This window comes from Sciurus vulgaris, assembly GCF_902686455.1.
Source record: "Sciurus vulgaris genome assembly, chromosome: 1".
In the NCBI taxonomy this organism is placed as follows: Eukaryota; Metazoa; Chordata; class Mammalia; order Rodentia; family Sciuridae; genus Sciurus; species Sciurus vulgaris.
The window spans coordinates 2,155,008-2,176,186 of record NC_136461.1 but is presented as its reverse complement, the minus strand read 5'-3'; the positions used below and the strand labels follow the sequence as shown (position 1 = coordinate 2,176,186).

The window sequence follows — 21,179 nt, the reverse complement described above, 5'->3', positions numbered from 1 at the left end:
CCCAGAATCCTGCTGGCTTCCCACTGGGTCTGCCATAATTGCCAGCACTGAAGTCTTGTCCTCTCTTTCCAAAACTTGCCTTTGGAGCCCACCTGGCCTGGGTGAGCTCTGGCGTCTACTGCCTGCTGAGTGGGGATTGTATGTGTGTGGTGCTGGGTTAAACCAGGGCCTCACACAGGCTGGGCAAATGCCCTACCACTGAGCCACCTCCCCAGCCCTTCTCAGTTTTTATTTTGAGACAGGGTCTCGCTAAGTCGCTTAGGGACATCCCTCCACTGACCTTTCCCCACCTGCTGAGCCTGACCAGGGCGGGGGGTGGTCTGGAGGGTGTCAGGCTGCCCATCCCCGGGGCTGGCTTTCCCTGGCGTGGTTCATGCAGTCCCCGGGTGGGGAACTGCAGAAAGGGTCATACGGGTCTTGGCAGGGTGGGGGTTGGGGCTCCGCGTTTCCATCTCCTGGTCCTTGCCCCTCTGAGAGGATGTCCTGCTCATTGTACCAACAACCCCCATGGGTCAGAGGTCAGAGGGTGCTGGGAGCCACTGCAATCACAGGGGTGGAGGAGGGAGGGTTGGTGTGGGAAGAACAGAAGCCCTGGGGCTGGATGGACGTGGTGACCCTGGGCCCTGGGCAAGGCCCTCTACCTCTCCACCCCTCCTGTCTGGAAGGCGGTGGTAGAGTCTACCTGGCCGGTTCCCGGGGGATCAGGCAGCACAGTGGGCAGTGGGTGGTTGGTGCCGTGGCCCTGGTTCCTTCCTCACAGCCCCTCACCCTGCAGCCTGGGTGGGCTGCGCTCTGGAGGCCTGGCCTCCCAGGGCCACGTGGAGGAGGAACCTGTGCCAGCCAGTGGTGGATGATGAGACGCTGACCGTCCCTGTCTTTGTCCCAGGCCCCACGTGTGTGCCCAGCAGGAGCTGACCCTGGTGGGCCACCGCCAGCCCTGCGTGAGGTCCCTCAGTCGCGTGGTGTCGGTGTGGAAGCCGGGCTGTGGGCGGCAGGCATGGTGCATTGGCCATGAGCGCAGGTAGGTGCTGGGGACCTGGGGCTGGCAGTGGGGGCTGCGGGCACCCGTCCTGGCCTCAGGACCTCCAGAAGCCCCCTCTGGGGATGAGGTCCCAGGAGGCCCCAGGACAAGGCTCTGGAGAGGTGGGGATCCTACTAGGGAGGGGAGCTGGGTGCTCTGGTGGAGAGCCTGTGCTCACCTGCTGGGCTCCGGCCGGAGCCGTGGCTGCCTCACCCTAGGGCCTCTTCCCAAGCCCACGTGAAACCTTTCATTGCTCAATATTTTATTTCAAAATCAAGCTCAAGAAGTTCTTCGTGTGCCTCTCCTCTGTTTATGGACTCGGCACTGTGGAACCTGCCTGGGTGCAGAGCTGGGGGGACTGGCCCGGCCCCCACAGGGGGAGCTAGGCAGAGTCCGAGTCCTGGGAGGAGGGGCTCAGCCACTCTGCCGGGGTCCCTGGGTCTGGCCCTGCTCTGCACTGCACTCCTGGGGCGCGGGGGTGTGGGTACCACGCCTGCTCCGCCTGCTCTAGGGCGGCTGGAGCTGCTGTTTTTGTGTTGAATATTTGCTGTACAGTCCACGCATGTGCAGAGGCAAGGAGGAAGGAATGCAGTTTAGTGTAACTGCTTCTCAACTGGGGCCATTTTGTCTCTAGCCGTCTGGCCCTGCAGTGCCTTGAGGCAGGACCGGTGCTGGGAGGCGGCTCTGGGGACAGGAGCGGGGCGTCCAGCAGGCTGGGCTGGTACTGTTCACCTGCACAACCCTCCCCAGGAATGGACTGGGCCCATTGTTCTCCAGAGACTGTGCCATGCAGGCTTCCGTGGTGTGGATGTGTGTGCATTAAAAACCAGGGATTTGGTAGGATGAACTCATGTCCCTGTTACCAGCCCCTAGAGGCTGCTGTTTCTGGAAGCAGTGAGGCCCGAGACTGGGGGTGTGGTGGGCAGCCAGTTGGCAGATTCTCCATGACCTCCCTACCGTGACCTGCAGGCAGCTGGACACGGGGGCCCGTGTTCCCAAGGTGGCTGGTTGCCTCCAGGCTCCCGGCAAGGTGTCCAGGAAGTCCCAGCCTCCTGGAGGGCCGCGTGCCTGAGTCAGTGCTGAGGGTGCACAGCCGCCCTGTCACCGTTGAGCGTGGGCCATGCTGTGTCCAGGGCTCCCGGGCAGCTCGGGCCCTGTGCAGTGCCGTTCAGTGCGCGGTGTCAGGACGCTTCCCCAGCCCTCTCTCCCAGTGCAAGCAGTTTCAGCTTCTGGGCTACTGGACACACGGCAGCCCCGTGGGTGGGCAGCTGTCAGTGTGGCTGGCTCTGGGATGTGACTGAGGTCTACCTTTGCTCCACACCCACTCCTGAGAGCCTGAGTGCTTGCACTGTCTCGGTGCCGGGGGGACAGGGTCTTGCCTGGCCTGAGGGCACCGTCACCTGTGGCCGTGGTGGCCAGGCTTGCCCTAGTTCAGTGTGCGTGGAATGCACAGTCTCGCCCTCCTCTGGGTGTCCCTTCCCAAGCCTCTGGGAACTGAGTGTAACTGGGCTATAGGACGTGTCCCCACAGGCCTTGTCCAGCACGTGTGGTAGCAGCTGTAGCGGTCTGTCTGCTGGCACCTTCCTGAAGCTGGCCTGACCCTGCCCTCTTCTCCCGGTCTGCCCAGTCCAGTCCAGCGAGGCGCCTCCACGGACACCACTCCTCCTCCTTCCAGTGCTACCTGAGTTCCCATCCCTGACCAGAACCCTGGGCCTAAGGACAGACTCCCATGTCCACGAGGAGCTGGTCTTGACTCCAGTGTCCCAGGTGGATTCTGGGTGACTTAAGACAGGTGGCACCAGGCCCTCCCTCCTGCTTCTGTAGGGACAGCAGATGCTGCATGTGAAGAGCCACAGCTGGGTCCTGGGCAGGGTGGGGAAGGAGGCCCCCCAGCCTAGAGGAGAGCTTCGCGGCAGGGCAGGCACCTGGCTCTGCAGCCCAGCCTGGCGGAGCCCTGGCTGGGACCCTGAGCAACGTGGGCACTGAGCAGTGCTGATGGGGGCTGGTGCTGTGGGCTCGTGGGCTTTGTCATTGGCTTTGGTGATTCTGCGTGGAGAACCACCCAGTTGGTTGGAGCAGGTTGCAAAGGGGTTGGGAAGTGAGGGGAGGACCGGTCATGCATGCAAGTACCAACTGCACCCCAACTGCCCCTGGACAGATGAGGGGCACCTCTTCTCAAGCTCTGTGGGGGTGGCCACCAGGGCCAGGGGTCACAGGGCAGACTCTGTGTCTTAGGTCAGGTTCAGAGCCTGTGTGGGCCTCAGTTTCCCATGTGGTTGACCTGGGGTAAGGACAGTGACCACACACAGGCCCCACCAGTGGCTGTTACCTGGTGGCTCCTGCAGCCTCTGGTCAGAAGTTGGCTTTTGGGTCTGGGTCTGGGGCATTGAGCCTGTGCCTGGCCTCAGGCAGGGCTGTGTGGGTGACAGGGCGCCCGGCCTGACCCAGAACAGGTGAGGGGATCCAGCTGGTGTGCGAGGGCCATTCCCCAGCAAGCCCGAGAGCTGGCAAGGCCACCCCAGGCTGCATGAGGGGCGAGAGAGGAGAGCGGTCCTCCAAAGGAAGGAGGGAGGCGTGTGGCACTCAGATCATGGCCCTGCAGTGCTCTGCCAGGCCCAGACTCCGCAGCACTGTGGCTCCACTGTGACACTCCCCGCAGCCTCGTCCCCTGCCCCCGCCTTGTGGGAATCAGCTCCCTAGTGGCATTGACTGCAGGGGGAAAAGGGTCAGTCCTCAGGGGACCGACTGTCCCTCTCCACGGGTCTTTTCCTTTAGGGACTGTGGGAAGGGCTGACCGGTGGCTGGGACGGCAGCACGTGTCCTGGCCTGCTGCAGCCACCCTGCTACTCTGGACGGGGCAGGCGCTCCAGGCTCTGCTGGGTGTTGTTTGCCGCTGGTGGGTTTCTGTGCAGGCAAGGGTTTCATGTCGGGCCAAGGTGGGGTTGTGCAAGGCGCTCCCAGCGTCTCCCAGTGCAGTTCCTGCCCATGGACGTGCGCTTCCAGGAAGCAGCCCCCCGCCCTGTTTGTTGTTGGGGCTGGGGCCTGGGCCAACTCGGCTTCCCATGCACCAGCCCCAGCGAGGGGAGGTGGCTTGTCACCTGGAGATGACAACTCAGGGTGCCTGGCTGCTCCCAGAGGCTCAAGAGCTCCAGCCCATGGCTGTCGACTGGCCCCTGGCTGCCATCCCTGTGGACGGTGGTGGGGCTCCGGGTGGGTGCTGTGTGGTAGCCTGACAGCTGTGCTGGGGCTGGGGTCTCCCGTCTTCCCTCCTTCGGTTACTCTTTCCTCTTCCTGTCTCTTCGAGTCCGTCTGTCTGTCTCCACCCTCCCTGGCCCAGCTCTGTCACTGTGAGCACACAGACCTCCCAGCCCCGGCCCCGGGCGTGTGCCAAGCTGAGCGCCCAGTGTTTCCTGGGGCTCCTGCAACAAATCATGGCAAACCAGGTGGCTTAAAACACCAGGAATTCGTCCTCTCCCTGTTCAGGAGGCCTGGAGTCCCCAGCCCCGGTGTGGGCAGGGCTGGTTCCCCTGGAAGAGCCACGGGGCCCCTGCCCCGGCCGCTCCTGCTCTGGGGCTGCGACTGCTGGCCTGCAGACTTGTCCCTGGTCTCTGCCTCTCTCCCTGTGTTCTTATAAGGACACCAGCCATTGGATTAGGGTGCATTCTAATCTCGTATGGCCTCGTCTTAACTAAGTGCATGTTAAACGAAGTCCTTGTCTCCAAATCAAGCCCATTCCAGAGCTTGGGGAGCTCCGTTCCACCCGGGACAGGCGTCAGAGGACAGCACCGGAGTGGACGGGGCAGATGGCCTGTGAGCAGCCTTGCTGACTGCAACTAGAGGCTGTGTGGGTGGGTCGCCCCTGAGGAAGGACACCTGTACCACCTGGGCTGGCACCTGGCCCCACCTTGCCCAGTGACCCAGCACTGGGCACCTCAGGCATGAGGCTTATTCCAAAAACCATTCCCCTGAACTGGGTGCATCCACTAAAATCCCCAGTCCTCCTAGCCTGGCAGGGAGCTGGGAACCAGGACCTGGGCCAGGTGGACTGACCCAGCTGGAGCAGGCCCACCGTGGGGGCAGGGGGCTGGGCAGAGGTAGTGGGGTGCACAGTGCAGACAGAGTACAGCCTGAGGCCACTTGCTGGCTCCACATTGCCCCTCCTGCATGGTGCACCCTGACCCGGCCACAGAGGAACACGGGTGTAGGCAGCAGCCACGCCACCTGAGCACCTGCTGCTCTGTGGGTGGTGAGAGAGCCAGTCTCCCAGGTATGGTGGGAGCCAGGGTGTGCTGCTCCCGCGATGCCTCACGTGTCCTTCTTTTTCTTTTCCAGAACTCTCTACTACACAGGCTATAGGCAAGTGTATGCTGTGGAGGCACGCACGGTGTTTCGGTGCTGCCCAGGATGGAGCCAGCAGCCCGGCCAGGAGGGCTGCCTCTCCGGTGAGTGCTGCCCGTCCCTCCACACCTGCTGCTTCAGCAGACCCAGGAGAGGCCTGTCTGGTGGGCACCGGGGGGATTCAGGCCTGGGTCTTCTGCACCGGGTAAAAGTTCCCACAGCAGTGCCAGAGCCATGCGGGGGTCGCTGGTGCAGCAACTCGACTTGCCAGAGGCTGTTAAAGCAGATAACAGAGAAAAATGGAGCTGTGACTCCCAGTGCCGTGGCTGGCAGGAGCATGGCCGGGGGCTGGGCTGCTGGCACAGCATCCCGCAGGGCCATGCAGCCAGAGGGGTTTGAAGGGTGCTGTGCACCCTCCCACCATACCCGGGCCCAGGATGGGGTCGTCTGAGACACGTGATTCTTCAGCCTGTTTTATAAAAGGAATGCAGCTCGTGGCTCTGGGACCTGGCTACAGGAACCCTGTGGGAAGGCTTCCTGACCTGCTGGCATGGGGCAGGGGAGGCAGGCGGGCGTGGGAACAGCTGCCTGGCAGGTGAAGCTCCTCGCCCTCCTCTGCAGAGGTTGCCAGTGGCTGGGAGTTGAAGGGTAGTGGGCCGTGGCTCCTGGATTCCTTCCGAGTCCCCTCCCGGGGACAGAGCCACTGGTCTGGAGCCCAACACCAGCAGGATAAAGAGAAGGGAAGGGATGGGGGTATTTTCCAGGAGGGAAGTGAGTCACTCTCCAGGACATGAGCAGAGGAAAGAGGGAGCAGGGGCTGACTCCAGGGACAGGACAGGGTAGGACGCTGGCCAGCGCACCCCAGCGGGGTGGGGAGGTCCCAGCCTGGGAGACAGTTGTGGACGCCCTCTCTCTGGCTCTCTGATCATGCCTGTTGGTCCTGCTCTGATGTCTGGAGGGATAGAGGGATCTGCTTAGTGGGGCAGACATCAAAGCTGCGTCCCCCTGGGTTTGCGCTTGGAGGCGGGGCTCCTCAGCCTGCCAGAGCTGGCTCTAATAATGGGCAAAGCACTAAGGGAGGCTGGGGCAGAGGCAGGGCTGGGGGAGGAAGTCTCTGTGTCCCGCAGGGTGCACTGGAGGAGATCACGGTCAACCTGGGCTGGAGGGTGGCAGAGACTGCCAGGCCGAGCCTGTTGTGCAGGGCAGTGCTCAGCCATAGGTGTCCCTGAAGCCCCGGCTGTGACCGAGAACCCTTGCTTTTCACCTGTCTGGAGTGACCGCCCAAGGTCGGGGTCAGAGGCCAGTGGGGGCCAGGGCCTACCCCTTAGTGCAGGCTGGGCGGGAGCTAGCTTTTTGGGAATGTGAAGCCATCACAGGGTGGGTGTGCCAGGTCCTGGTGACTGCTTCCCTCTGTCCTGCCCCGTCTGGCTGGCGTGAGCTCTGGGCAGGTGCCCACAGTCCTGCTGGCCTATGCCTGCACCAGCTGCCACGCTCTCCCCACCTGGGACCCTCAGGCTCTGGGATCAGCGGCCCTGTCCCAGTCCGACACACAGCAGCAGTGGGCATGGTGCTGGCAGTGGCCACCACCCAGGGATGTCAGCACTGCCGGCAAGGGGGGTGGTCTTTGCCAGGCTCTCCGGGGCAGCTGGGCTGCAGCAGGGGAGGAGCTGGGCTGGGCGGCAGGGAAGCAGGTGGGTCGGCTGCTGGGCCGTCCTGGCTTCCAGGCTGCTGTGTGGGATGTGAGCGCAGCAGGGTGCCCACCTGGGGCTCTGGCCTTCTGGCTGTTTGTCTTTGAAAGTCCGTTTTTAGCGCAGGATTTACTTATTTATGTGTTTTACTTTGTTTGTTTGAATAATCCTAGTCCGGCCCTGTGATCTGGCTTCTCCGGCTGCTCCCAGTTTACCCCAGAGGTCCAGCCCCAGTGTGTGAGGCTGGGGAAGGGCAGTGGAGGGTGACATGCGCTCCGTCCCTCCCTAGGACTGGAGGGCTCCAGCACGTCCTGTGGTGACCTGTATTCATTCCCAAACGTTCACTCGCCCGTTCCTCACCCAATCACTCACTCACTCATTCACTCACTCACTCATTCACTCACTCATTCACCTACTCACTCACTCACCTACTCACTCATTCACCTACTCACTCACCTACTCACTCACTCATTCACCTACTCACTCACCTACTCACTCATTCACCTACTCACTCACTCACTCACTCATTCACCTACTCACTCACTCACTCATTCACCTACTCACTCACTCACTCATTCACCTACTCACTCACTCACTCATTCACTCACCTACTCACTCACTCATTCACCTACTCATTCATTCACTCATTCAGTCATTTACTCACTCATTCATTCACTCACTCATTCATTCATTCACTCACTCACTCATTCACTCACTCATTCACCTACTCACTCACTCACCTACTCACTCACTCATTCACTCACTCGACTTACTCATTGACTCACCTTCTCACTCACCCTCCGTTTTCCTTGGCCTTGCCCTTCTGCTAGCATGTGTTGTGGATTCATGGAGACCTGGTGGGGCAGCCCCTGCCCCTGGGGAACTTACAGTTGGTGGGTAGCAGACCCAAGCAGGCACCTATCCTGTGGCCAGGGTGTGATCCAGTGCAGAGCTGAAGACAGGCCAATAGGGCCAGCTGGGTCAGGGGAGCATCTGGGGATGGCAGGAATGTCCAGGGTGCCTGCTGGGGTCCCAGCCAGTCAGGGAGGTGAGTGCTGGTTGGGTCAGCAGGGGGACCAATGGAGGCTGGTTGGCATGGCTGAGAGTTTGGAGCTCTGAGCTGCGGGGCCTCCAGGCCAGGCTGCCTGGAAACCTTCAGGAAGCCTCTCAACTGCCCCTCTCTGGGGAGTGGGGTTCCTGCCGTGAACTGCAAGTCTGGGTCCCTGCTCTCCCTTCTCTCTGGGTCCTGCTTGTGAGGTCTCTGGGCCAGGCAGGGCTAGGGGCTTCTCTGGGTCCCACAGGAGGTCCCTGGCAGGGCTATGACCCTGACCTGGCCTAGGCAAGAGTGTGGGCAAGCACCCACTGCTGAGCTGGGCACCCACACTGTGCGAGGCCAGCAGTGCAGAGAGAAAATCACAGCCCGGTCTCGGGCTCAGCACTCAACTTGGGCTCGTGACATGGGTGTGACAACCTCCAACTCATAGGCACAGATTGAATGAGCAACCACCTGGTTGTGTGGTGCTGGCGTTTGGTACCACGGAAGCAGGTCTGTCCGGGGAGGTCTGACCCAGCCAGCTGGGCTGTGGGGGACTCTGATTAGGGGTTGGGGACCCCAGGCTGCAGCATCACTTGGCTCATGTAAGGAGGGTGGGGCAGGTGCAGGCTCAGACCAAGGGACTCCTGTCTTGGTGGAAGTCTTGGGTCCAGCAGTGCCTAGAGCCCTTGTCCCATGGGGACTCTGCTTCCCTGGGGTCAGGTGACAGTGGAAACGATTGCCCGTGGTCCCCTCCCAGCTGGCATGCCATGGGCATTGGGCTGGAGCCAGGATGGGGTCCCCAGAACTCCCCAACTGTCTGGCTGCAAGCCAGGCGCCCAGGACCCTTCCCTCTCCTCAATTCTCCGTCACCCCTGCAGCCCCTGCCAGCAGGGGAAGGGCAGGGTCCCCCGAGCTGCTGACACCCACCCCCACAGCCATTGTGAAATTTCCTTGCTCGTGTGACCTGGAAGCTGGCAGAGGACAGTGTCAGGGCCCGGCGGGTGGGCGTGGAGCCCATGTGTTTGTGCAGGCGGGCGAGGAGGCGATAGCAGGACCCTAACGCCTGAGAGAATGGCAGGAAGCTGCTAATCGTGTGGCGCTTTCTCCCCCATCACTGCAGCACTGGGTTAAGGAGGTGACCAGAAAGACAGCGTGGGCGGGTACCGGGTGTGGGCCCAGGTCGGGGCTTCCCGAGAGCTGTGTGGCCCCGTGGAGCAACTGAGGGCATTGCCACCTCAGGGGCGGGTCCTTTCTGCTGGGGGTCCTTTGGCCCCACCGTTTCCCAGTCGGGTGACAAGGTTTGTGTATCGCCCACCCCCGATGTTTCAGGGTCACCCTGGGTCCTGGCAGAACCACCTCAGGCCCCTCATGTCTGGCGGGCCAGGTACCTGGTGGGGAGTAGCGGACTCCCCAGTCCCTCCGCACGCAGACCCTGAGCTGGATGCACAGGGATGAGGAACCAGGAAGACCCTGCTTGTGGCTCCTCTACCTCCCCTCCTGGGCTGGACTCAGTCCTGGGGAGCCAGGTCCGCTGAGCAGGCCACGGGGCGGAGCCTGCGGAGGGCGTCAGGGCCGGAGAGTTTCGGGCGCGAGGAGAGCCCTCTGCGCTCTTCACAGAGCAGAGTTAAGTGGACTCGTTTTGCAGGACTTCTCAGAGCCTTTAGTGTGCTGGTATCACTGTGGAGTCCTGAGACAGACTATCTAGTGCATTCCAAACTAAAAACCCTGGGGCTCTTTCAAAAAGACACACAGGCAACCAAGTTAGAGCACGACCCTCATGCGTGTGCTGAGAAACACGGAGTCGGCCGTCTGCGGGTCGGAGGTCAGCAGGGTTAGGTGGCACCAGGTCTAGGAGGTGGTGCTGCTGGTGAGTGCTGTGGAGAGCCCCGAGGGGGCGGGGCAGGGGCTGGCAGGAGGCCCTGGCGGGGAGCAGCAGGTGCAGACTGAGGCGGAGCTGGAGGTAAGGCCAGAGGGAGGGCCGTTCCCCAGGGCCACTGTGTCCCCAGGGCCACCGCGACAAAGGCCTGCAAGCTGGGCCCTCGCAGTGCTGGCAGCTGGACGTCTGAAATCAAGGTCTGCAGGGCCCGCTCCCTCCAGAGACTCTAGGGAGGGCTCGTCCTGTGTCCTCCAGCTCCCGGCTCCCTGGCCGCCCTTGGGGGGTCTCTGCCTCGGCCTCCAGTGGCCCTTCTACTCTGTGTCCTTTTTTTGTCTCGTGTAAGGACACTCTTATGGGATTTAGGGTCCACCCTGACCTAGCATGTCCTCTTCTCCTTCTTGATCTACCTTTTTTTGTCTCGTGTAAGGACACTCTTATGGGATTTAGGGTCCACCCTGACCTAGCATGTCCTCTTCTCCTTGATCTAAATCTCACCTACGAAACCCTTTTCAAGCAAAGTCCTAGTCCAGCGTCCAGGCAGGCACGGATCTCGGTAGGACACGACCCACCCCAGGGGCGCAGGCCCCTGGGTCCTCATGAGCACTGGGGCCCAGTCCTGAGTTTGGGTGGAGGGAGGTGCTGAGAGGGGTGGGCGTGGTCTGGGTTGGTTGGGGGCACGCTGTGTCTGGATCTGCAGATGGGGTGGGAGCAGAGTCCAGAAATGTCTCGGAGGAGGCCGGGGTCCCAGGACCTTGGTGCCCGGGTGCCCCGCATGTGCTCAGCATGGGTGAGTTGGGCCAGCCTGGCCTTCAGCTCTGTGGTCAGGAGACCATAGCCTGGGGAGGACACTGCAGCGTCACTGTCCAGATTCCTCATGGCCTGTCCTGGCTTCTTGGTGCCTGAGGGATGCTGGACCGTCAGGAAGAGGCCACACCTTCTTAGAAACATCCGCGGCCTGCGAGGCCTTCTCATCCACAGAGCGGAATCGGAAGGCTGTCCTCGAGGGAACCAGGATGGGCTGTGCCTGGGACCTTGCCCACAGGTGGTATTGGCTGGAGGCATGAGAACCATGCTGCTGGACACTGCCCTGGACGGGGCCCAGCGCCTTCGTGGCCTGGGCGTCTATAGTGGGGTGCCCAGGAGCAAGGCCTGGACCTGGAGTCCTATCCAGCTGTCAATGCGCCAGGCAGGTGGGCCCTGCAGGCTTCCTCCTTTCCTGGGACGCTCAGGGCCTGGCGGCTGCCCCTCCACTATCCCATTGGGTCTGGTTGGTCGGCGTGCCGGAGGGGCTGCAGGAAGGCCGAGGAAAGCCGGGCCGCCCTCTGCTTTCCTGCCTCTGCCGTCCGCTTTTCCTTTTCCGTTCTGGCCACACGTCCGTCAGCCCCGCGCCCCAGCATGGGAATTGGCCAAGCCTGTGTCCCAGGCCCTGGGCTTCCCTTCCTCCAGGGCACACAGTGCAGGGTCCACAAGCCCACAGGGTCCTGCTGTCCCACCACGGGTGAGGCTGTCTCATCACGGTCCCCCAGCAGCCCTGGTCTCTCCCAGCTGTGGGCAGCCTGGCTCACAGGGCTTGAGCCCAGGCAGCTTGTGCTCGCTCATGCCACACACTACCTCGCACCAGTGCTCACATACCTGCACTGGGACACTCCTGCCCCTGCACGCCCGTGCTCACACCAACGCACGCACCTGCACTGGGATGCTCCTGCCCCTGCACGCCCGTACTCACACCAGCGCACGCACCTGCGCTGGGACGCTCCTGCCCCTGCACGCCCGTGCTCACACCAGCGCACGCACCTGCACTGGGACGCTCCTGCCCCTGCACACCTGTGCTCACACTAGCGCGCACACCTGCACTGGGACGCTCCTGCCCCTGCACACCTGTGCTCACACTAGCGCGCACACCTACACTGGGACGCTCCTGCCCTTGCACACCTGTGCTCATACTAGCACGCACACCTACACTGGGACGCTCCTGCCCTTGCACACCTGTGCTCACACTAGTGCCCAGCTTACAGGCACAGACATCTCAGTCACAGGCTCAGACTCCTGGATCCCCTTGTGCGCACAGATACTAGTGCACTCTGCGTCACACTCAGCCCACGCCTGACCACACCCACACGCAGTCCTGTGCCCACACCCCCCAGAGCTTCTCCTTTCCATCCGCAGCTCTGCAGCTGGGACCTGTCCAAGGCCATCTGTCCAGGGCATGCTCAGGGGCAGTAGCCTTATCACCTACTTTGCACTTCCCTGTGTGCGGGATCTACCCAGAATTCTGTGCTGTTGCCATCTCAGGCACAGTCCAGGGGACTTGCTTGGTGACCTCAGTGGGCATGGGGGGCCGTCACGTGTCCATCTAGCCAGGGGACTTGTCTTCGCAAGCCAGGGCCAGCGCTCATAGGCTGGTGCTCTGCACTGAGCTCACTGCCAGCCCTGGCCAGGTGTTGATCATGTTTGGTTTTGGTCCCCTGTGGACTCTGGGGACAGCTGCCCTGGTGCTGTAGTGTGGTGGGGAGCACAGGCTAGGAGAGCAGGAGGTAGCAATGACCCTGGGTCCAGGGTGATCCTGAGTGCCACAGGGAGCCCCTCTTTCTGGAAGGTTCTGGGTGCATAGTCTCTGCTTTATCAACTGGCTTTGGGGAGCCAGCGTGGTGGGGTAAAGATGGAGGAGGGAAAGGCCTGCTCGGGCCTGCCCTGCAGGAGTTCAGCAGCCCAGGAAGGACCTGAGGGCCTGGGGGGCATGGCCTTCTGTGTCCTCAGACCCCTGGGCCTCCACCTCTCCTTCCTGACAATAGGACTCAGTCCCCCAAACACGGTGCAGCCAGCTCGACTCAGCCCGGCGGCTGTATGGGGTGCTGGGAGCTCTGAGCTGGGAGGGGGCGTTGGTCCCTCCTCCTGAGGCCTTTGTGGTGTGGCAGGGCTGGGCACCCCAAGAGTCCTCCTGGGAGCTCGCCCTTCCCAAGCACAGAGCAGCCGCGCTGCCTCCTCAAAGCGAGGGCCTTGGTCTCAGGTGCCCTGCTCCCCAGCCCGTGTGGGTGGCAGCAGCGTAGACAGAGGGACAGTTGGGGGTCCAGAGGCCTAGGGACTGAGGGACGTCCTCCTTGGCTCCCAGGCAGGTGGTGTCCCTTAGTTGCCAGGTACTGGGACTCCCTCCCGGGCTGCTCATGGCAGCTGAGTGGCAGCTCGATGTGGCTCAGGAAGCACCCGTGAGGTGACAGTGGCTGCTGAGCTGCGCTGCTCCGAGGCCCCAGAGGCCCTGGGTCTGGGCTGCGCCCATGGGCCTGCGTGTCCCTGGTGCAGCCTCACAGGCTGGTCTCTGCTATCACACGCCAACGTCGCCTGACCTTTGACCATCCAAGTGCCTTCCTGTGTGACCAACAGGTGGGTTCGTGGCAGGGTCCCAGTTCTAACCTCCTCTGTTGGTGACTGGAGAGACCCTGGCAGCAGACGTGCCCTGCTGGGATCTTGCCCTGCCCAGGATGCCCCGGGTGGTACATTGAGACCCCCCCACCAGCTCCTCCTGGGCTGTCGCGGGCAGAGTCCCTGGCAGCAGGTAGGAGCTGGGCCAGCAGTGGTCACCATCTGCTGCAGTGGATCAACTTTGCCTGCCACATGCAAGGCCCTGTGGGCTAGGCGGCTGTGTCCCTGGTCCTGCCTTGCTCTGGCCCCTTCTCCCACCCCTTGTGAAGTGGGCCTTCCCGTTCCACCAAGGGGACCTTGGAGAGCTGGCTGTCAGCACGAGGCATCAGTCCATGGCAGACACAGGCCGTGCCGTGGAGATGGGCCCTCCTCGTTCTCCAGGTCTGCAAGTCACCCTGCATCCGTGCCACCTGTCCTCATCCAGGACCCCCACCCTCCCGTCCATCACGTCTCAGTGAGGGGCCCAGGCCCAGCCAAGGGAGGAGCTGCTTCCACATCTGGAACATTCTGAGAATTCAAGGTGGGTGGGGAGGGCCCTGGGCCCTCTTGACCTGGCCCTCAGCACCCGGCTGTGTGGAAGATGTTGAGATGTCATACTCTGCCTTCACAGTGACCACGACCCAGCCTCCAAATCTGCCAGCACCCTCGGGACTGGAGGTCCCTGACCCCTCCCAACTTCGGCTGTAGGAATGTGGGGCAGCCCTGCCCAGCTGCACCCCAGAGCAAGTACCTAGCCCAGGGAAGCTGGGACGGCTGGCAAGTGGCCCTGGTCCCACACCTGTAAACTAGGGGAGACATGGTCCTCAGATGGCCCCGGAAGTGGGGTGCTGTGGGGGGATGTGCGTCTTCAGCTCCAGCGGCTTAGCCCTGCAGCCCCAGGCCCTCGAGCGTGTCATGCTAGATATGTAGACGTCGCCTGTGGGGAGCTTCAGAGGGGGAAACTGAGGCTCCCGAAGGTGCAAGCAGGTGGGCTCACTGGCTGAATGTCAGGGCTGGAACCCCAGTAGGCCTTGGCCCGGGCTCGGGGACAGTGGGGAATTGAGGGAGGCGCTGGGGGAGGTGTGGACGCTGGTCACCGGGAGTCCCCTGCTGCGCGCCTCCTCCTCCCCCTGGCGTAGCCTTCCCTCCACCCGCCTGGCGTCCGCTGCAGGCCCCGCTGGGCTGTGGACCCCGGTCACCTCCGCCTGGCCTTGCATTTCCGACCGCTTCTCCCAGGGCCTCTGAGGAGCTGTGGGTGCAGCCTGGCCAGGCCGACAGCCGTGAGGGAAGGTCCTCTGGGGGTCCCCGGGCAGGTCCCCAGCCACACCTGGCATTCGCAGGATCCAAGTGTGAAGCCGAGCTGTTCCTCAGCAGCCTCTGGAGGGCATGGGGCACCCTCGCCTGCTTCCCTGGCACCCCGGGCCCAGGGCTTGGGTTAGAGCCGTGTTGCCTGCTGTCCACACACACCGGCTCCTCTCTGGAGCATCCTGCTGCAGCGAGGCCTGAGGCTCGAGCCGTCCCTGTGTGTCGCATTCCTCGTGATGGACGGCCCACATGCTGTCCAGTGTGGTGGCATCTTGGAGGACACAGGGTGGGCGCAGGTCCCCCAAGGGGGCATAAACCCCCACCGAGGTGGGTCCTGAGAAGAGGGAGGTGGGACCCACCTGCAGGGACAGGGGTCTCTGCCCACCTCGGAGGTGCGTGCCCAGCCTGGGAGGGAGAGGGGCCCGGGGACAGCATGGGCAGGGTAAAGCCCCAGGGTTGGGCTTCACAGCTAAGCCAACTTCCCACTGAGGGTGGCCGTCTTGGCTGGTGGGCTCTGGTGGCCTCTGGGCAGTGGAGCCCTTCCTGGTGAAGAGCAGGCACAGTGGCCTCTGTCCAGAAGGTCGCAGAGCCTCAGACACTGATGCTCTCCTGACACACGGGCCCTGGTGCCCCAGCACCCGGTCCCTGTGACCCACTCCCCCAGCACCCCCGTGCTCCCCCACTTGGGACACAGCCTCAGGCTGCAGGCCTTGGGCTGGAGGGAGGAGCTAAGTGTGGCCAGCTGAGTGGGAGTGTGGACTAGGCCTGGGGGGCCTCCAGGGAGAGTCCTTTAGGGACTGTTCTGTGGGGGGCCATATTTGATGGCAGGAGACACCTGTGTCTCCACCCAGTGCTGACACAGCACTTAAACTGAAGAGGTTGGGGTTTGGGGACTGGCCTGGGCCCCGATCACACCTTTCTGTGTGTCCCGGGACCAACGTGGAATGTCTCTGAGCCTCTGTCTCCTCATCAGGCAGAGTGCATGGTCCCGGGGGCTGTTTGGACCTGTTTCTGGCTCCCTGGGATGGGGCAGGGAAGATGTGTGGACAGCTGGTCATTCCCCAGGGGGACTCTGCTGTGCTCCAGGGACCCTAGGGCTGCTCACGTGGCTGCTGGAGGGCTCTTCTCTGTAGAGAGGGTCCCTCCTTGCTCTTGGCAGGAATGTCGTCCTTGACATCCACACTCGCTGGGCCCGGGAGGCCCTGGGGTGATGGTGCTTCATCCAGTGCTTGGAGTGTCTGCTCACCCAGTGACACCCCGCGAGAGTGGGGTGCAGCCCGCCCACCCCACCCTGCACTCTTGAGTGTGGGAATATCCAGAAAGTGTCCCTCCCTGGGGATGGGGCCAGCTCTGGGGGAGCAGCTGTGTGCCACCCATGACAGGGTGGGCTGAGGCTAGAAACCCTAGGCTGGGCCGGGGCTGTGACCTGTGAGCCGTCTTGGGCTCAGACGGCCATGTGGGAGGCGCCCCCTCCGTCCAGGCTCCGGTCCCTGCCCTCCCGCTCCCTGCCGGACTGGAGCTGGATGGGGGACTTCCTGGAGGGGTCCACTGGGACTCGGGCCGCCCCACCCCTCACGGTCTTTGTCCTCTCCACAGCTGAATGCACCGCAGGGCTCTGTTTCAATGGTGGCCGCTGTGTGCCAGGCTCAGCTCAACTCTGCCACTGTCCCCGAGGCTTCCAGGGTCCCCGCTGCCAGTACGGTGAGTGGAGTCCCCTGGAGGCACCAGGCCCTGCGTGTGGCCAGCCAGCGGGTGGAGGGAGGGGAAGCTGGGGGCTGACTGTCCCGGCACAACCCTGCGGGACAGGCTCCTGGGCAGTGGCCTTCTTGTGGGGACCTTTGCCAGTCCCTCTCCCTGCAGCCTGTCCGGGGCAGGTGGGAGGAGGAGAGGCCCCAGCAGATGGCTCTGCCCCACCTGGTCTCAGCCTGCCCTGTGCAGCCACAGGACAGGAGTGCAGGGCCCAGAGAAGGGCGGCCAATGGTGGGGCCTGGGGTCACGCCACCTGACCAGAGCCCTCATTGCTGTCACCATGGAAAGATGGGGATGCCCGTCACCCAGGTGAGGCGAGGTGATGGGTGAATGACCCCTGGCACTTGCCTGCCCGCAGCCCACAGACATGGACACTGGGCCTCAGCCCAGTGCCCGTCAGGGCGTGCTGGTGGCTGAAGCAGGCAGGGCTGCCAGCAGCTGCAGGGCCACAGGGTACCGCGGAAGAGAAGTGCCTGCCGAGCCTCCGCAAGCGGCCGTCCAGTTTCCTTGAGCCACGAGAAGCGTGGCTTTGCTTTTCCTCAGCTTCCTGCTCTCTGCTGCACGGGTCTGGGGCCTGGGCCTGCCGTGTGTGTGGAGCTGCTGCCTGGAGGGCGCCGGCTCCTTCCCACCAATGTGGGAGGGCCCGGCTGCTCCCCAAGGGCTTCCCTCGGGGGCAAGCCCAGGAAGTTGGAAGGAAATCAGGGTCCCTATGTTAGTAAAGGTGACCCCACCCGCTCCCTGTGTGGGACACTCCCGATGTCCTCCCCTGAGTATTCGCCCGAGGACAGGGTTCTGGTGAGGTCCTGGGTCGCTCAGCACTGTTGGGAGGCCTGGCTTCTGGGGCTCTGCGCAGGCTACCCTCTGGTCTGGGGAGCCTGGGCTTTGCTGAGCACACTCGGGGCTGAAGGCCTCTGCCCAGCCGTCCTCAGGTGCTGCTGCTCCTGGGCTCTGGGCAGCAGGAGGGCCTTCACTGCAGTTGCAAGGTTGTTTCTAAGTGCTGGGGAGGGCGGAGTCCCCTGCCTTGTCGCTGCCTGAGGCCTGGTAGCCTTGTAACCCTCTGTGGGCTGGTCAGAGGTGCCCACCCCTACCCAGCGGCAGACTGGGTCCAGTAGGACCAGGGACTCTGGAGTCCACCTCGCCTCCTCCAGGAAATTTGTGGTCCAGGTGACACAGGGCCCCACTCCAGGGCCTTTCTGACTCCTTTGTCCAGTCATCTTTTTGAAATGCATGCTCTTGACTTGGGCTTTGGGGTGCACCATGGCTGTTGGGAGGGCGGGGAGTGGTGGGAGTGGTGGGGGTACTCCTGGCAGTTGCCTGGCTCTGGGCAGGGTTGGGGAAGGGGCAAGGACCTTGGGGTCTGACCTGCCCTGGTAATGTCCTCGGGGAGGGGGTGAGGGCTGCCTTGCACCATGCCCGTCCCCCTCCGCTTCTCTGCTTCCTCTTGGCCTCTCATGGCTGCCCAGCTCCAAGCCTTGCTGGCCAGGGCTTCCTTTGCCCTGAGCAGCCTCCCCCTCCTTGGGGGCTTGAGGTAAGCCAGTGGAGTGGCCTCCTGGGTACCAGAGGGCACCGGGGCTTGCAGGGGCTCTTTGTCAGGGGCTAGGCACCTGGCGGGGGACTTGGTACCTACCGAGGGCTCAGAGTCCAGCAGGAAGCTCAGGCAGCACCTGCTGAGTGGGCTCAGCGGTCCACATGCAGGGCTGCAGCTGCCGGGCAGTGACTGCGGGTGCCCACCAGTTGCTCAGGCCCGACTTTGGTGTCACGGACCCACAGGTCTCTGGACTCTAGGCTCGGCTCCCAGCAGAGCAGTCCCCCTGCGGTCACCAAGGCAGTTGCCATGGGGGAGGGAGGCCCTGCAGTTCTGACACCTTTCTGGCTCTCTTTGAGCTCTGGCTGTGACCTTGCTGTGTCCATTTCACGGAAGAGGAAACTGAGGTCAGGGAGGCCCAGCAGCTGCTGACCACTCTTCATGAGTGGAGAGCTGGGGCTGAAGAGAGGTCTGTCCCAGTGGGCACTTGGAACCTTCCAGTGCGGGACTGAGCCTTGGTCGGGGTGGGGCCCCTGGAGATCTGCACTGGAGGAGAGAGGGGCAGGCCATCTGCTCTAGAAGGACCTGTGACCAGCTTGTGGCCCTCTGGGGTGAGCTTCCTAGAGAGTGGCCAGTCGGGCAGAAGTAACCTTTAGAGGGGGCAGAGAAGTGGCAGAGTGGCTGCTCTCTCTCCTGGGAAGGGAGGGTATGCAGGTCTGGGTTTGTAGGGCTGATCCAGGGGTGCAGGGCCCCGCGCCCACAGGGGCAGCCTCTGCCTCTTCTCCCACTGTTCCGACCACGCGCCTCAGCTGGGTTTGGGCACCGCAGACCTGGGCCCAGACATAGGTGGGAGTGTTCAACCAACCCCTCAATTATAATTGGCTCCAGTTTTGAAAATAAAAGCCGTATTTTTCTGGTTCCCCCAAATTCTTTCATGTGGACCGAAGAGTGGGGGAGGGAGGTGGGGTCTCAGTGTGGGGAGTGGGCAGGGGGAGCCCCGGGAGCCCTTCCCTCCAAGCTCAGCACCCCTCCCACCCCAGCCCAAGTCAGGCTTGGCCGCATCGACCCACCCACTGTTGGAGGCCAGCCGGAGTGCAGGGGGCCTCTCAGCACGGAGGGGGCTGTGCTGGGTGGTCAAGAACAGGGACAGGTCCCAGGCACGGCCTGCAGCAGAGTCCCCGCGGCAGAAGTGCAGGGACAGGTCCCAGGCTCTGGTGCCTCCGTGACAGAGTGGCCTGCTCAGCCTCTGGGCCCAGGCCCCTTGTTTGGGGGCCTGAGGTAAGCCAGTGGAGGTGAGTCCCAGCGCTGGCCTGGTGGAAGGCTGGGGGAGGGGGTTGTGGCTTTGCCGTGACGTGATGACAAAGTTTTAGGTGGGCCACGGGGTGGGGACAGCTGGGCTGAGCTCCTTCTTGGGGTAACCACACATAGCACCCCTGTACCTGGGTGAGGTACGCCTCCCTGTGGCCTCTCCCCAGGACAGCCCAACTGTTCTCCGCAGGTCAGCAACTGGGTCATCAAACTGGGGAGGGGACCCTGGAATACCCTGCCCCTCGTAGACCTCCAGGGTCCCCTCCAAACACCTGTTCCTTCCGACCCGCCAGGAGGGTCTTCACCAGGCAGCCCCCCACTCTGTCCTGCCACTGCTCCTGAGAGCCACTGCCCCAGCCCAGGACCTGCAGGTGAGCCGCGCTCTGCAGGGCTGGCTGGCATTGAGTCTTCAAGGAAAGGCCAGGTCAGAAGAGCTCCAGCTCACAGGACCTGCTGCCACGCTTGTCTTTTGTGCTGTAGGTGGTGACATGACCACTGGTCCTCTCTGTCTTAGTCTCAGCTGACCTTGTAGGACAGGCAGGCTTGGCTGGGCACTTCTTTGGCTCTTGATTCCCCCCAGCCTCAGTTTCCTCCCCTATAAAACGGGCAGGCTGGTTGGGTCTCTGAGGCAGTTCCAGGGGAGAGTACCAGGGTGCTCACTCCTGGGCAGGAGAGCGGTCAGTGTGGCAGCATGGCCAGGAGAGACTGGGTGGTCCTGAGGACTTCCTGGAGGAGGTGGGCCTGTGGGCCAGGGAAGGGAAGGGAGGTGCAGGGGTGGGGCTGTTTCCAGATGGGGGCAGGAGCAGAGGAATGGGGAGCAGAAGTGGTTTCGACCTGGAGAGCTGGCCGAGGGGCGGGCAGGGGTCAGCCGGGACTTCTGTGGTCCCAGCCACTCTGGGTGGGGTGGGGCAGGGGCTGGCCTGGCAAGAGCCCTGGGTGCTGGTGTCTCTGCCCTGCCCCACCCCACCCAGCAGAAGCGGTCCTGCTGCAGCTTCTGTGCCCAGTCCCTCCTGGGGCCTTGCTTGTCCAGTCTGAGCAGGAAGCCGGCTGGCGGGGGTCCCTGTGGAGTGGGCTGAGGCAGCTATGGCAGCTGGGAGGCCCTACCAAGAAGCCCCAGGGGGGGTGCTGGGCTTGCCCTGGACTGGGTGGGTCCCAAGCAACCGTCTAGGCCTGGCCTTGACCCAAGGGCACTGTTCTGGACTGGAATAACAGGTCAGCGCTTGCTGCCCTCAATGCTGCCCTGTGTCTGAGGGTGAGAGTCTGACCCCAACGCTGGGTCCAGACAACAGCCAGTGCTGCTCCTGGCAACCAGCCTCCACCAGGCCTGGGGCAGACCCTGCTGCCCTGGGACTCTGGCCCTCTGCGAGGGTGGGAAGGGAAACGGGGCCACCCTCTCTCCCTTTGCTGTCTTGGAAGGGCAGGCCCTGGCAGGCCGCTCCATCTTGCCGGTGAAAGAAATCTTGCCCTGGCTGGAGCTGAGGCTGGTCCACCTGCCACCTGCCTGGGGTCATTATTCTGAGGCCCTCGACTGCAGAGGCCCTGACCCAGGCCGATTCCTTAGGGAGCCGCTTAGCTCCTGTCCTTTGAATGTGGTCTCAGGAGACGGCTCAGATCCTGGGCTGTGGTTCCCAGCGTCCACGCTGTTCCCTTCACTTGTCCACTGGCTAAGATGAACTGAAGGTTCATTTGGGGCTGGAGCTGGCTGTGAGGAGGCCCGTCCAGGGAGGCTTTCTGTGTTTGGTTGGGGAGGGATCCCAGCATGCTCTGGGGAGCTGGACACACCCGCAGGACTTGGTCACAGGGCCTTGCTCCCTGGCTCCCAGGTAGATGGGCCTGGGTCTCTGCTGAGTGCTGGGTTTCCCCAGTCGAGTGGATTTGCAGGCCAGGTTGGCACTGTGGAGGGGCTGGTGGTGGTTCTGGGCCCACCTCTGGTTGGG

At 63.1% G+C, this 21,179-nt stretch overlaps 1 protein-coding gene across 5 annotated transcripts in view; it reads left to right on the top strand.

Annotated features, from left to right (window-relative positions):
- The window catches only part of MEGF6 (multiple EGF like domains 6), a 93,648-nt gene that overhangs the window by 5,856 nt on the left and 66,613 nt on the right, over positions 1-21,179 (top strand). For 4 of the 5 annotated variants that reach the window (XM_079148930.1, XM_079148927.1, XM_079148928.1 and 1 more), the window contains exons 2-4: positions 887-1,021; positions 5,354-5,463; positions 16,257-16,361. In XM_079148930.1, coding sequence (XP_079005056.1) covers positions 887-1,021; positions 5,354-5,463; positions 16,257-16,361 — 350 coding nt within the window. The remainder of the gene's footprint in view (positions 1-886; positions 1,022-5,353; positions 5,464-16,256; positions 16,362-21,179) is intronic. The other variant, XM_079148929.1, reaches the window with a different exon arrangement.